This window comes from Fonsecaea multimorphosa (genome assembly GCF_000836435.1).
Source record: "Fonsecaea multimorphosa CBS 102226 unplaced genomic scaffold supercont1.15, whole genome shotgun sequence".
Lineage (NCBI taxonomy): Eukaryota > Fungi > Ascomycota > Eurotiomycetes > Chaetothyriales > Herpotrichiellaceae > Fonsecaea > Fonsecaea multimorphosa.
The window spans coordinates 653,574-667,270 of NW_015971649.1; the positions used below are offsets into that span (position 1 = coordinate 653,574).

At 52.9% G+C, this 13,697-nt stretch overlaps 2 protein-coding genes across 2 annotated transcripts; one reads left to right on the plus strand and one right to left on the minus strand.

Moving 5' to 3' along the window:
• Positions 1-117: 117 nt before the first annotated feature.
• Positions 118-2,748, minus strand: Z520_07591 (uncharacterized protein; the record flags this gene model as incomplete). Its single annotated transcript, XM_016778088.1, has 2 exons — positions 118-1,998; positions 2,053-2,748. The coding sequence occupies 2 exons, from the start codon at positions 2,746-2,748 to the stop codon at positions 118-120; spliced, it is 2,577 nt and encodes an 858-aa protein (XP_016630994.1).
• Positions 2,749-4,320: 1,572 nt separating this feature from the next.
• On the plus strand, positions 4,321-9,824 carry Z520_07592 (uncharacterized protein; the record flags this gene model as incomplete). Its single annotated transcript, XM_016778089.1, has 9 exons — positions 4,321-4,613; positions 4,667-7,499; positions 7,632-7,664; positions 7,825-7,928; positions 8,007-8,052; positions 8,111-8,539; positions 8,652-9,007; positions 9,142-9,365; positions 9,466-9,824. 9 exons carry the CDS (start codon positions 4,321-4,323, stop codon positions 9,822-9,824), a joined length of 4,677 nt encoding a protein of 1,558 aa, XP_016630995.1.
• Between the last annotated feature and the right edge of the window lie 3,873 nt (positions 9,825-13,697).

The following is a 13,697-nucleotide window of genomic DNA, read 5'->3' on the forward strand; positions in this document are numbered from 1 at the left end:
TTACCAGGGAGATCTGGTGCAGTCTTTTCAGTGACTAGAATGCTCCTGGCGCCTTGCTTGGAACGCAAAAGTTTGAAAGTCAGGCGCTGACTCGGGCCGTCAAGCACCGTGTTGCTGTTACTCTTCGTCATCGTTGTCGTCGCTGCCCTCACTGCCTTCTTCCTCTTCGTCGTCGTCTTCTTCGTCGTCGTCGTCAGTCTCGACATGTAGCCTCCCGTTTTCGGCGATGGCCTTCTTCGTCTCTTCCTCGTCTGGTTTCGCCTCGTCATTTTCCTCTTGCCCATCTTCACCTTCACCGTCCCCTTCTTTCTTGTCCCCAACCACTTCATCGACTTTCTCTGCAACGGCTTGCATCTCGTCCAGCGCGCTCTTCGCCACATCGTCTCGATCAAGTGTCGGCATCTCGTGGATATCTTCTTTAGATGGCACGACGACCTTGAGCTCGAGCTCCGGCTGCTTACTATACACACGAAGCCCGACCACACAGCTTGCGTTCCATGGGTTGCGATTTGGGTCTTTTTCATTGTCGTCGGAATCTTGTTTGCCCTCATCCGCTGCTGCGGGCGCCGAAGAAACCGACGAGCTGGACGGAGTTCTGGCTCCCAAGGGGACAGGAGTTGAAGTTCCAGATGCGGAAGTTGACGTAGCGCCGGACGACGAGGGCGAAGGGAGCTGGCCCTTCTGATGAGCTAGATCGTACAATTTGCCAATTTGGGTGATTTTGTCTCGTCGGTGAATGTTCTTTCGGATGACATTTTCCACCTCATCTCGTCCAGTGGCATGCGCCTCAACTTTGACCAATACGCTATAAGTACCCTTTGTCAGGTGCACTTCCACATTCACAGAGCGTATGAGCTCATAGTTCATCTTGCTGCGGGAGAGGTATTCCTCTTCATCGTCGTCGTCTTTTTGCACTCGGAATTGCAATGTGAAATTGTACTTGCCCTGCAATCCCTTGAAGTACCGCTCATCAAGCTGGGAAAGTACAATCACCGCATCCGTATCTTCGGGAACGGTGATCGAGAAGTGGTTTGTCTGGTAGTCCAGCGTAGACCAGGGCACTTGGACTGACATCCATTGCTGAGCAACGTGCCAGTCCGGACCAAAGATGCGAGTCCGGTCAATGTATTTGTACTTGCTGAGCATGTCCTTGTAAGTCATCCAGAAGATACCATCGTCACCAAACTGGTGGTTCAACCTTGTCAACCACTCAGCGGTCCACTCCTTGGAACCGTCACTCCAGGCACCTGTCCATTCCTTTCGGCCCCAAGGGTTGCGGATCTTGACCAGCCGTTGGCCATGGCCTTCGTATGTGTCAAGGACCGCATAAGCGTGCTGACTGACAATTCCTGAGCGACGTTCCTCTCGGATCTTTTCGTTCGCCACCAGGTATGGGCGCCACTCGCGCCAGCGTGCAGCAGCACAAGAGAAGACGAAATCTTTTCCGATGCGGCTGAGCTCATTCTTCCAAAATTCATCTGTATCGAGAATGTTGGTAGTGTAAATCTCGGTCGTGACGCCGCCAGTCAGATCTTCAATTGCTTCTCCGGTCTGTCCGCCAGAGATGGATGCATAATCTCCATGCGCTTTAGCATAAGCCTTTTCGAGAAGACTGACCCAAGTCTCGTTTTGATCTCGGCATTGAGCAAAGTACAATGATTTGGATCCGCGCTGGAAAAGTTCTTGATACTGATCTTCCTGGTCTGGCCGTCGAATTCCGTATTGTCCCAAGACTACATCCCCGCTCTCGTCGTATGCCGGTGCGCGGAGGTACAGCTTGTCGTCAATTATGCACTGGTGCCACTCACCATCGCGGTGGAACACAAAGCCGTAGACTCCAACGGCTTGATCTTGTATGACGCAAACACGGTCGATGAATTCTTGGTTGCAGCTCAAGGTCGAAATGGCGGCCAAGAACCAGCAATCTCCTGCCGATCCTTGCAGGATATCGTCGTAGGAAACACCATTGACATAGAACTTCGGTTCGTCAAAGATATCCTAGGATATGGTGAGCGAGTATTCTAGCCACTATATACCTAGGTATATACTTACTGTGACTCGCTTTGCATCTGCCGGATATTCTTTGTCGTCATCTTCAATGATCAGACCATCCAGACAGTCCCTGATCCTCGTGATCTTCAGATCTCTTTCGATATCCCAGTGAGAATCGGTGTATTTCTGGTTTGAGGCTCGGCATTCCTTGATGATTCGTTTCACATCTCGGATACAAGATGCCTTGGCGTCCTCGTATGACTTGACAGCCTTGTGAGCGATCTCACCAACAAGTGTCACGGCGCTGAGATCCTTCTCCGTGAGGCGGTCGGGAAGGACGCGCGTAACTTTGCCAGTGTACTCGGGATCGAAGTTCTTCCAAAACTTCTTCATCTTGGCCTGCGGATGAGGCTTCTTCTCCTTCGCTGGAGCGGGTGGAGGTGCTGGTGGTTTGTCCGGCACAAGCATAAGTTTGATTGTTTGACCACCTCCCAGGACCAGCCCATCCTTTGGAGTCTCCGGTTCATCTCCAGTACGGTTGGTTGTTATGTTAAAAGCCGGGTTTGGTCCATCGCCAGAACTTCTCCCGGCTTCGTTCATCTGCTCATCCGCCTCATTTGTAGCGGCGTCTTGTTGTCCAAGAGGGTCCATGTTCACATCATTGCCATTGGACTCAATAGAATCAAGGTCGTTGTCTTCGAACTTGACTTGGTGACGAGACGGGTGGCCGTCACGCACAAAGGAGTATCCAGACATTGTTTGCAGCAAGGCTGAAAAGAGACAAAGAGTGGAGATGGACCCTGGATTTCAGGGTCTCTGAATATAAACATTCCTCGCATACGAGTAATCGGGCTCGCGAGGCTTAGGAGAGAAAGTTAGGCCTCCGCCGCCCCGGTCTGTTCCTGCCTGTGAGACGCTAGAGCAGGAAATGGGATCCTATCTTCGATAGTTCGACGCATTGTGAGGCTTGGTTAGTCACACGAATTGGCGGTAAGAAAGTTATCGATACCGGTCAAGGCCTAGCTCTGAAGAGTGGCTCTAAGCGAGTAGGCTCGTAGGGTCGAGACTCGGCCAACCGCGATAAGACAAGTTTATGGGCGACCCAGAATGCCTGTGAGGGTCTTCCGGGCGCCAATAGGCGGCCTCGACAATGGCGAGGGCCATGGGGAAGATCCGGGAGGGTCGCATGCTCATTGAATGCAGCAGTCCTGAAAAAAGAAGCCGGACAAAGAATGACGAGGCCAGAGCGCCCAGAAACAATGCGACCTGTGCATGTAGCTAGCCTGTTAGTAGTTTCGAAGCACTGCGAGAGACTGGGGCCCCAACGGCGGCATCCATAGGTAGCTGCACAGACCTTCTGCCTGCGTGCGGACTCAAAGATCAGAGTCACGCCAGCGTTGCAGCAGACGGAGTTCTGGACCTCAAGCGGACCAGACAGGGTCAGGAAATCGCGGTCATGCCATGGACCATGAACAGCTGAGGGTTTGGGGGCCGGTGGCTGGAAGAAACCGTTTCCACCGTTGTGGCCGTTTCTTCATGGACAGAGGATGAGGCTGAATCCGGCCTCGGAGTAGCGGCACAGCTGCTGACAATCCCCTTGTGTGTACGGCACTGGCGGAGTGAGTTGGAGATCCGCGATCAGGGCAAATTCCGCTGAAACTAGCTAGTCAGAGCGTGAAGAGGCGACGACTAGGTGAGAGAGGAGTCGACGTTGGGACCGCAGTCCGCCAAAGAGTCCGTCACGTGAGTTGCCTCACCTCGCTACCACCCCAGTGCAGCTTTCGGCGGTGAGCCTATTTGCGTCTGCTGGGGTGGCGCTGGGAAGGAGTGGGCTGGAGCCTGGAGCTGGAGCCTGGTGGATGCCTAGCTCCGAGTTGTGAATAACCCCCAAGTACGAGCTCGTATTATTAATTATTGCACCTCCCGGTTACCTACGTAGGTAGGTAGGTACTTTAGCTTAGGTACACCACGCGCCCAACAAGTACAGTATGTACAGGAGGGGGTATGCCTAGTGGCCTCAGGTCTTTGGCTGGTGAGGGGTAGCAGTTGGAGTAAACTTTCAGGTAAAGCGTCGCTTTAACCCCGGTATTACCGGGGATCCTCTATGCATCATCGGCACGCCTAGTGCCCTACCAACGCCCACCTAAGCTTAGAATTGCCTGCGTCTGCGCATTCGTCAAGCCTACCTAGGTACCTAGGTATTGTCGTATTTGTACGATTGCAAAAAATCTCGGCAAACAGTCCTTTCAAGACGTCTTTCACGGTCCTTTGCCTCGCGTTGTCGAACAGCATTCATTGTCTCTTTACATGCTGGGTCAATCGCGGTAGATGAGGCATCCAGAAGGGTTGCAGTCTGTCCTGACTGCGTCAGGACGGTTTCCGCCCAATTCTGGTCCTCTGCATCATATTAAACCACTCTCAAACCAGCCATTCTGTGGTGATGCCGAGGGCTGGGGCCCTGTGAGCTCCCTTCGATGGGATCTAACACCATGCTTCCTTGATGTTTGGATTGTGGGCGTCGCTCTTTGGGGAGTGCTGTTTGGTGCTGGAGCTTTGTGGTATTTGTTCACCAAACGAATCGCCCAGGATGTTCCCAAAAATTGGCATTTCTATACAAAATTGTGAGGCTCGATGGAGATCGCTTTGCTGGAGTCGGTGGCTGACCTGACAATAGAACCGTTCTCGCTGCCATAATCCTCACAACTGCGCTACAAGCCTCGCTACAGATCGAGCAATTACCCGGCGTATGGTTTCAAGATATCCGATTCTACACCTCGATCGCCACTATTATATCCCTCTTTGTCATTTTCGCGGTACAATATTATGAGCATTGGCGGTCACGGAACCCAAACGGCGTTGTGCTGTTTTACTGGGTCTTCTTTATCCTAGCCTACGTTCTGAAGCTGCGGTCGCTGGTGGCTAGGGAGTCATACAAGAATCGGCTCCCCTACTTCGTCACCTTCAATATCAGTCTTGGTTTGGCGGTGGTAGAGTTCATTCTTGAATACCTGGTTCCGAAAAAGCAAAGCGCTTACGATGCGCTGGGAGCAGATGACGAGTGTCCCTACGAGTATGCCGATATTTTCTCGGTTCTCACCTTTGGCTGGATGACGCCTCTGATGAAGTTTGGCTACAAGAATTTTCTTACTCAAGATGATTTGTGGAATCTGCGGAATCGAGATACCACCAGGGTCACGGGAGACACATTGCAGAAGGCTTGGGAGATCGAACTAGAGAAGAAGAAACCAAATCTCTGGATCGCTCTAGCCCGAGCATTTGGAGGGCCATATTTGCGTGGAGCGATGATAAAGACCGTCAGCGACTCTTTGGCATTTGTCCAGCCGCAATTGCTTCGACTGTTAATTACTTTTGTCGATTCCTATCGGCCAGGTCGCGAACGGCAGCCAGCAATCCGGGGCGTGGCCATTGCTCTGGGGATGTTTGCGACTTCAATCTGCCAGACAGCCGCATTGCATCAGTACTTCCAGCGCGCTTTCGAGACTGGTATGCGAATCAAGTCCTCATTGACTGCGATGATCTATTCAAAGTCATTGCGGTTGTCAAATGAGTCGAGAGCGACCAAATCCACCGGCGATATTGTTACATACATGAGCGTGGATCAACAAAGACTCGCTGATCTCGCCCAATGGGGCCAACAGTTGTGGTCGGCACCGTTCCAGATCACTCTCTGCATGATCTCGCTCTACCAATTGGTGGGAGTTTCGTGCTTGGCTGGGGTTGCAGCCATGGTCATCATGATTCCTGTCAATGGCTTTATTGCGAGATTCATGAAAAAGCTGCAACTGTCCCAGATGAAGTACAAAGACCGCCGTTCCCGGCTCATGACAGAGATACTCAACAACATGAAAAGCATCAAGCTCTACGCTTGGGGCTCTGCATTCATGGACAAATTGAGCCATGTGCGCAACGATCTCGAGTTGAACAACCTTCGCAAAATCGGCGCAGCACAATCATTTGCAACCTTTACCTGGTCTTCGACGCCATTTTTTGTCTCGTGTTCGACTTTTGCGGTTTTCGTCTTGGTCAACAACAGACCCTTGACAACGGACCTGGTGTTTCCCGCTCTGACCTTGTTCAATCTATTGACCTTTCCTCTCACAGTGCTCCCCATGGTCATCACGAGCATAATCGAAGCTTCAGTGGCGGTAGGTAGATTGACTGCATTCTTCACCACGGACGAGCTTCAGGATGACGCAGTGAGATTTATCGACGAGCCCCCAAAACAGGCGGGCGACGTGTCTGTCTCAATCAAGGATGCCACTTTCACGTGGGACAAGAACACAGGCAAGAATGTTCTCCAAAATATCAACTTCACTGCCAACAAGGGAGAATTGACCTGCATCGTTGGCCGGGTGGGGGCTGGGAAGTCTTCTTTATTGCAAGCCCTCCTCGGTGATCTTTACAAAATCAGTGGTGAGACGGTTGTGCGTGGCCGGATCGCTTATGCTGCACAGTCGGCCTGGATCATGAACGCTAGCGTCAAGGAGAACATTGTCTTCGGGCATCGATGGGATCCTCACTTCTATGAACAGACGGTCAACGCTTGTGCTCTTGTTGATGATTTCAGGCAACTTCCTGACGGAGATCAGACAGAAGTAGGTGAACGTGGCATATCGCTGTCTGGAGGCCAAAAAGCTCGACTCTCCTTAGCACGAGCGGTGTACGCAAGGGCAGATGTCTATCTTATGGACGATGTTCTCTCCGCTGTCGACCAACACGTCGGACGTCATATAATCAATAATGTCCTTGGTCCCAATGGACTCTTGAATGGCAAAGCGAGGATTCTGGCCACCAACGCGATCACTGTCCTTAAGGAGGCAGACTATATGTATCTGCTCCGCGATGGCACAGTCCTTGAAAAGGGAACGTACCAACAAATCATGGCTATGCGAGGCGAGGTTGCAACACTGATCAAGTCCGCTACCGCAGAGGAGGAGGAATCCGAAGCAGAACGCAGCCCAAGCATCGAAGGAATGGAGTCTGACGACTCGACAACCATTGTCGGAGCCAACGGCGGCAGCACGCAGGACGACCTTGATGACGAGGAAATTGAAGAAGCGCAACAAGAAGTCGGTGGACTGGTGCCCATCCACGCCGGACCCAGTGGTCTCTCAAAAGCCCGCAAATCCAGCTTCAATACTCTCCGCCGTGCCTCGACGACCAGTTTCCACGGCCCGATGGGCCGCCTTACCGACGAAGAAAATGGGGGTGCACAACTGAAAAGCAAACAGACCAAAGAAACTGCCGAACAAGGCAAGGTAAGATGGTCAGTCTACACAAGTTATGCGAAGGAGAGCAATCTCGTCGCCGTGGGAATCTATTTCATGGCCCTTCTGGCCGCTCAGACGGCACAGGTCGGAGGTAGCTTCTGGCTGAAGAGGTGGTCCGAGATCAACGAGTCGCACGGATCGAACCCCCAGGTCGGAAAGTACATTGGCATTTACTTTGCGTTTGGCATCGGTGGTGCTGGACTGGTTGTCATCCAGGTACGTACCTGTCATCTTTCAGTTCCCCTGTCTTGGATCTATATTCTGCATGATCCATGTCTCCTGTCTCCTTCTGCGCCACTTTGTATTACGAAAGGTACCCGAACTGACACGAACCTGTGTTATCTCTAGACATTGCTTCTCTGGATTTTCTGCTCGATAGAGGTATGGTTTTCCCTTTACGTGTCCACGACCTGGGCTCCCTAGGTTACCTCCCCCTTCTCCATTCGTTGATCACAACGATCTCGTCAAGAGATCATGGTGCAGGCATGCGAGACACGATAAGACTGTCTCTCATCTCGTCTCTGACTCTTTTTCCCGGTAGGCTTCGAGAAAGTTACATGATCGCATGGCATACGCGATATTCCGGTCTCCGATGAGCTTCTTCGACACCACCCCAGTGGGACGAATTCTGAACCGTTTCTCAAGGTACGTTTCGACATCACCCCCTTGGTATCCTGGACAGCATTACTGGTAGGTACATCCGTGCTGACTGGCTGATTTAAGTGACATCTACCGGGTCGATGAAGTTATCGCACGCACCTTCAACATGGTGAGTGGTCACAGAATCAGTTTCGTAATCTGGGAACGCATCTTACTTACCCAATTAGCTCTTTGTCAATACCGGTCGCGCATTTTTCACACTCGGCGTCATCGCTGCTTCTACCCCGATCTTCCTGGTCCTGGTGTTGCCTCTGGGCTTCATCTACATCATGTACCAGAAGTACTACCTCCGCACCTCGAGGGAGCTGAAACGACTTGACAGCGTCAGTCGCAGTCCGATCTATGCACACTTTCAGGAGTCGCTGGGTGGCGTCTCCACCATCCGTGCATATCGACAGCAGAGGAGATTCACGCTGGAGAACGAGTGGCGCATGGACGCCAACCTGCGTGCATATTTCCCCTCGGTTAGCGCCAATCGCTGGTTGGCCGTCCGCTTGGAATTCATTGGGTCTATCATTATCTTTGCGGCTGCGGTCTTTGCCATCATCTCGGTGACCACTGGAGGCGGCCTGTCGGCCGGCATGGTGGGCCTCGCAGTAAGTCTCCCCATTTGGACCTGCACTCACTGTTTGTTTCTCCATGCACATCATGTGCTGGCCGACGATACACAGCTTTAGATGACTGGCTGACCATGCTTCCCGATTTCAGATGTCATATGCGCTGCAAATCACACAGTCCCTGAACTGGATTGTCCGCCAGACGGTCGAAGTGGAGACCAACATCGTGTCGGTGGAAAGAGTTCTGGAGTACGCCACCTTGCCCAGTGAAGCTCCCGATGTCATTTTCAAGAGCAGACCGAGCATCGGATGGCCCGCACAGGGCCAGATCACCTTCAAGAATTATTCCACGCGATATCGCGAGGGGCTGGATCCCGTCTTGAAGGACATCAACTTGAACATCAAGGCTCATGAAAAGATCGGGGTGGTCGGGCGCACGGGAGCGGGCAAGAGCTCGTTGACACTGGCGCTCTTCCGAATCATCGAGCCGATCTCTGGCTCTATCAGGTGCGTTGAAAAAAAGTCCATTGAAAACCTGGAGACGCCGATCCACGCCGACCTTAGAGGTTCTCTCTGTGGTGAAAACAAGACGAAAAAGTGGCGTTTGATGGCTGGGTGCTAACTGATTCCTATTATTGCAGCATCGACGGACTGAACACTTCAACGATCGGCCTGCTAGATCTGCGGCGGCGCCTGGCTATCATCCCTCAAGATGCCGCTTTGTTCGAAGGCACGATTCGTGACAATTTGGACCCGCGCCATGTGCATGATGACACGGAACTGTGGAGTGTGCTTGAACACGCTCGTCTAAAGGAGCATGTCTCGAGCATGGATGGCCAACTAAATGCCGCCATCCATGAAGCTGGTAAGTCCACCACTCTCTGTCTTCACCAAAGAAAACCCCCGTGGAAAATGCGTATTCTCTTTTGATCACGTCCTCTAACTATGAATGTGTTGAATTGCAGGTTCCAATCTGAGCCAAGGCCAGCGTCAATTAGTTTCTCTGGCGCGTGCGTTGCTCACACCCAGCAATATCCTGGTCCTGGATGAGGCTACAGCAGCGGTGGATGTGGAGACGGATCGAATGCTCCAGGCCACACTTCGAAGCAACATCTTCCAGAACCGCACCATCATCACCATTGCCCATCGCATCAATACCATCCTGGACTCGGATCGTATAGTGGTGCTGCAACAAGGGCGGGTAGCAGAGTTTGACACCCCAGATGAGTTGATCAGGAAGCGGGGCTTGTTTTATGAGCTTGTGCGCGAAGCCGGACTGCTCGATGGGTTCGGCAATGGGACGGCGGGTGCAAACCAGCATTAGCATAGGCGTGAGAGCCTAGTAAGCAACTATATGGTCCAGGCCATCATCAGACGGGGAACGAATGGTCTTGGTTCCGGCCCCAAGGTACGGGTAGCCCAGCATCCCCTTTCCGAGTGATGACGCGCGATCTCAGGCGACAGAGCGACGCCGTAAGTGTGGGTTGAAGGCCTGCCGATCCACTTTCGGTGCGACACAAAGCTCTGCCGATGAGCAGCTTTCGATGGGGAAGCAGCATTCACTCCAACCCGGTTCGGGATTGATGAGCAGATGCCTTCAGTGGGAGAGAAAGATTGAAAGATTGCACGGCTTGTGGTCCACCAACGAGAGCTAGAGTAGGCACTCCGAACACAACTAGTGAGCAGTGGAAAAGGCCAGTCTCACCAGCTGCCATACGACTATGTTGTGTAACTTTTGGACGGGAAGAACCAACCTGGTTTTGGTCATGCCGCGGTAATTGTTTGGGGGTTTCTTCCGTCTGGGCAAACCCCTCCTCATTCCAACTATTCTCATGGTCGTGCAAATGGGCGCCAACGGTGACACAAGGCAAAAAGCTAGAATGAAATGAGTTGGACAAAATGCACGGATCCATCCTGAGTGCAGCGAGGCGCTCTCAGATACAGTGACTTCTGTCCTTCTGGTACAGGTACCTCGAGCCATATCATCTCTTCTTTGAGCTCAGTGTACCCGTTACCTATTAATAGAGTTTGTGTCCAGATCGTAGTTGTACTGTTCCACCAACTCCATGAATAACAAATCCGGGCATGGAGGCGAGTTTCCTTCGGAGGCGGGGCACCAAAAACGGGCGGACAGAGGAGACGATCGGTGGCCGGGGTCTCGAGGCGAGCAAGCGCCAGAGAGGTTGCATGGTTGAACCAGGTCCAGCCCCTTTGGCCTCTGTGTTGAAGGAGAAGACGTTGGTCATGGTATTAGTGAAAAGTGGCTCTTGTTGGAAAAGAAGGCTTGGGGATTTCGTGGCGTACTGCGTACGTATTTACGTACAGTAGCTTCGCACCTTTGAAGGAATTCGGTATTGGTTGTAAAGGACTTCCGTCGAATGAGGTTCCCACTCTTTCCCGTGTTTGCTGTGAATCACTTCCGCGACCTCGCTCTCTTGACTCTTGAGTGCGCCCACGAGTGGATGCACAAGCCGCTAGGGGCGGAGATGAAGCGCGACGTCAGGCGGTGCCACAATGGTCCAAGCACAATTCGTAGCCGGAAACAGTATCGCCTGCCATGCTTCTGCGCGAAGCAGCATCCGCATTTCGGTCACTTTCCCCGCCCCCGGACGATTCTAAGCCGTAGATCTTGGAACCGGTCGAAGGAAGACAAACACAAAATGCGAGGTCATATCCGAAGACCTAGAATGATGGCCGCAGCCACTGATGACCCCCAGAAAGCTCCGCGGAAGGGTAAGCCTCGGTGGTAGGATGCAGGTCGGATCGACCAGAACGAAAGTGGGTAGTATCACTTGCCGCAACATTGTAGAGATGGTGGGCAGCCCTGGTCGAAGATCGATGACAGAAGCGGGCGGGGATGATGACAAGATTCAAAGAGAAGCCAGGGGCACCCACAGTCACTTTTCAGGAGATGCGGCCCGCCTGGGGCCTCTGACCTATGTCTCTAACCTCTCGCATCTCCCGTCTCGCCGTTGGCCAGGGCTGGTCAAGTCCGTGAGCGTCTCGGACGTTGGAAGATGTGACAGCATCGTGTTCTGCAGTTTGCTTGTGCGGAAGAGAGGGAGAAGGAGGGAACGGTTCAAGAGGAGATCAGGGTCCGGCCTCCTGTATCTCTAGCCAACAACGTCAGCTAGCGAGGGGCGATTGGGCCGAATGACGCCTGAACAGAAGACTCACAGACACATTCACGAATCACGACTACTAGAACCGAAATAGGACCCGACTGGACCCTTGATTGATTGACTGGTTTGGCTTGGTGAGGGCATTCGTTGGCCATGGCCGAGGGTGACACAAAAGGGACTCCCATTAGCGTCCTCGGCGTGTTGAGTATGCCGAGAAGTAGGACAAACGGACAAACCAGCACAGGAGGAGAGAGTCGAAATTTCCCAGAGCTAGAAAGAAAGAGGCTGCTGCTGTTGCTGCTAGTCGTGCTGTTGCATGGTGGTTGAGCATGGAGATGGCGATGGAGATGGAGATGGAGCCAGCCAGGGACTGAAGCGATGAGGCAGCCCGGGGTTTCTTTCCTGCCAACTGCCGGAAGCTCGAGGCCTCCTCCTCTCCACTTGCTGCACTTGCTGCAGTCTTCCTCTTCCCGTTACTCAGACCTTGTCTATACCCATTTCTGCCTGGCACAAGTCGGAACCATGCTGCCGTCGCTTGTCCAACTCACCTGAACCGTCATAACACAAGCCATCCTAAGCTACTCGATGCACGGGCCCCCCCTGTGATCCCTCAACGGGCCGTTTGCTCCAGAGCTCAGCGACCGTTAAATCTCCATTCAGGAAACGGTTTTAGGCTGAGGTCTGCATCTATCGTGTGAAGTGGAAAGCCAGGGTGAAGAGATCTGGAGGCCATGCTCCTTGTTCATCCGGAAGAAGAACCTCGATCCTAGGGGAGACAGACCCAAAACGAAGCGTGACCCAGAACGTGACGGACCGGTGCGACGAGGGACAAGCCCGGCAAAAGTCGACTCCTCCTTCCTACTCCTCCTCCTCCACTATTCTCACTCTCCGGAACACAAGCCATTGGAAAGAGATGGACTTCTGGTTGCAAAGACTTCTTCTGACAGCTGCCGCCACTCTCGAGACTTGGTATCTGCCCTCTTCAACGGGGGGTGCCGCTCACTGACACACCAGCACCACCAACACTGCCATCATCCACCCACTCACCCTCTCAACCCTCCCCCCTCTTCAGTCTCTGCCGCACGAACCTATGCCCCATTCTATCTCGACCCCCTCTGCTCCCCCTCCTTGCCTATTGGCTGCGTGCATGGCGTCGTCCGATTGGCAATCGCATATACATCTTCGTCTGGACCACTCCGCGGATCTCGGTTTCTTCTTCCTTTCCCTAGACTCTTTCATTCGTACCCAGCTAGCTACCTGCACGCAGTCCTTCCGCTCCAGCCCTGCCGTTATCCACGCCTCAAAACTAGACGGTCGAGAAAGCAAAATCAAGCAAACAATCCCGAAGAAACCGGCCAACACATTGGCACCCTGTTCATCCAAGTCTGCTGTCCTCAAGACTTGAATCCTTGAGAAACACCACGAAATCCTCCGTTCTCTGAAGCTCCTTCTTCCATCTACCTCCCTCCGAAGCACATATCTCCAACTCGAATATCACCCCAGGCAATTGCAGCTCCTTGATGGCTGTATAGAGCCGGGAACTCGTCCCCTACCATCTCGCTGGCCGGCCTTGTCTCTGTTTTCGTCGCTTTTCGTGGTGGTTTTGTTATTGTTGCTTTTGTGGTGTATACAGCGGGGCGACCAATGTATTCGACCCTCATTACGAGCTAAAACAGACAATCATACAGCTTTCCAGTCCAGCTCAAGAGCGACGGCACTCTTTTTCCTGCGCCATTATTACCCAGAGCTGTACCTACTGTGCCGACCAAACGAAGCAAAGGTCCGTGGTAATTCCATATTTCTTTCTCCAAGATCTGTTATTCACCCGAGATGACTCCGATGATGCGCATGTCGTTCTCTTTGACGCCGCCGGATGTTGAGGAATCAACGATCCGTCGCTATGAGCGGCTGGCGGTGGGGAAGCCCCCAACGGGAGCAGCAATTAGCTTGGAGATCCCCCAGACCCAGGCATGCAGGGCGACTGGCTTGGGCTCACTAGGCCCCCAGGCTCTAACTTAGCCTACAAACCCACCAGCCACACCACAAACGCTTTGCCTACCAAGGTCTAGCCGTTC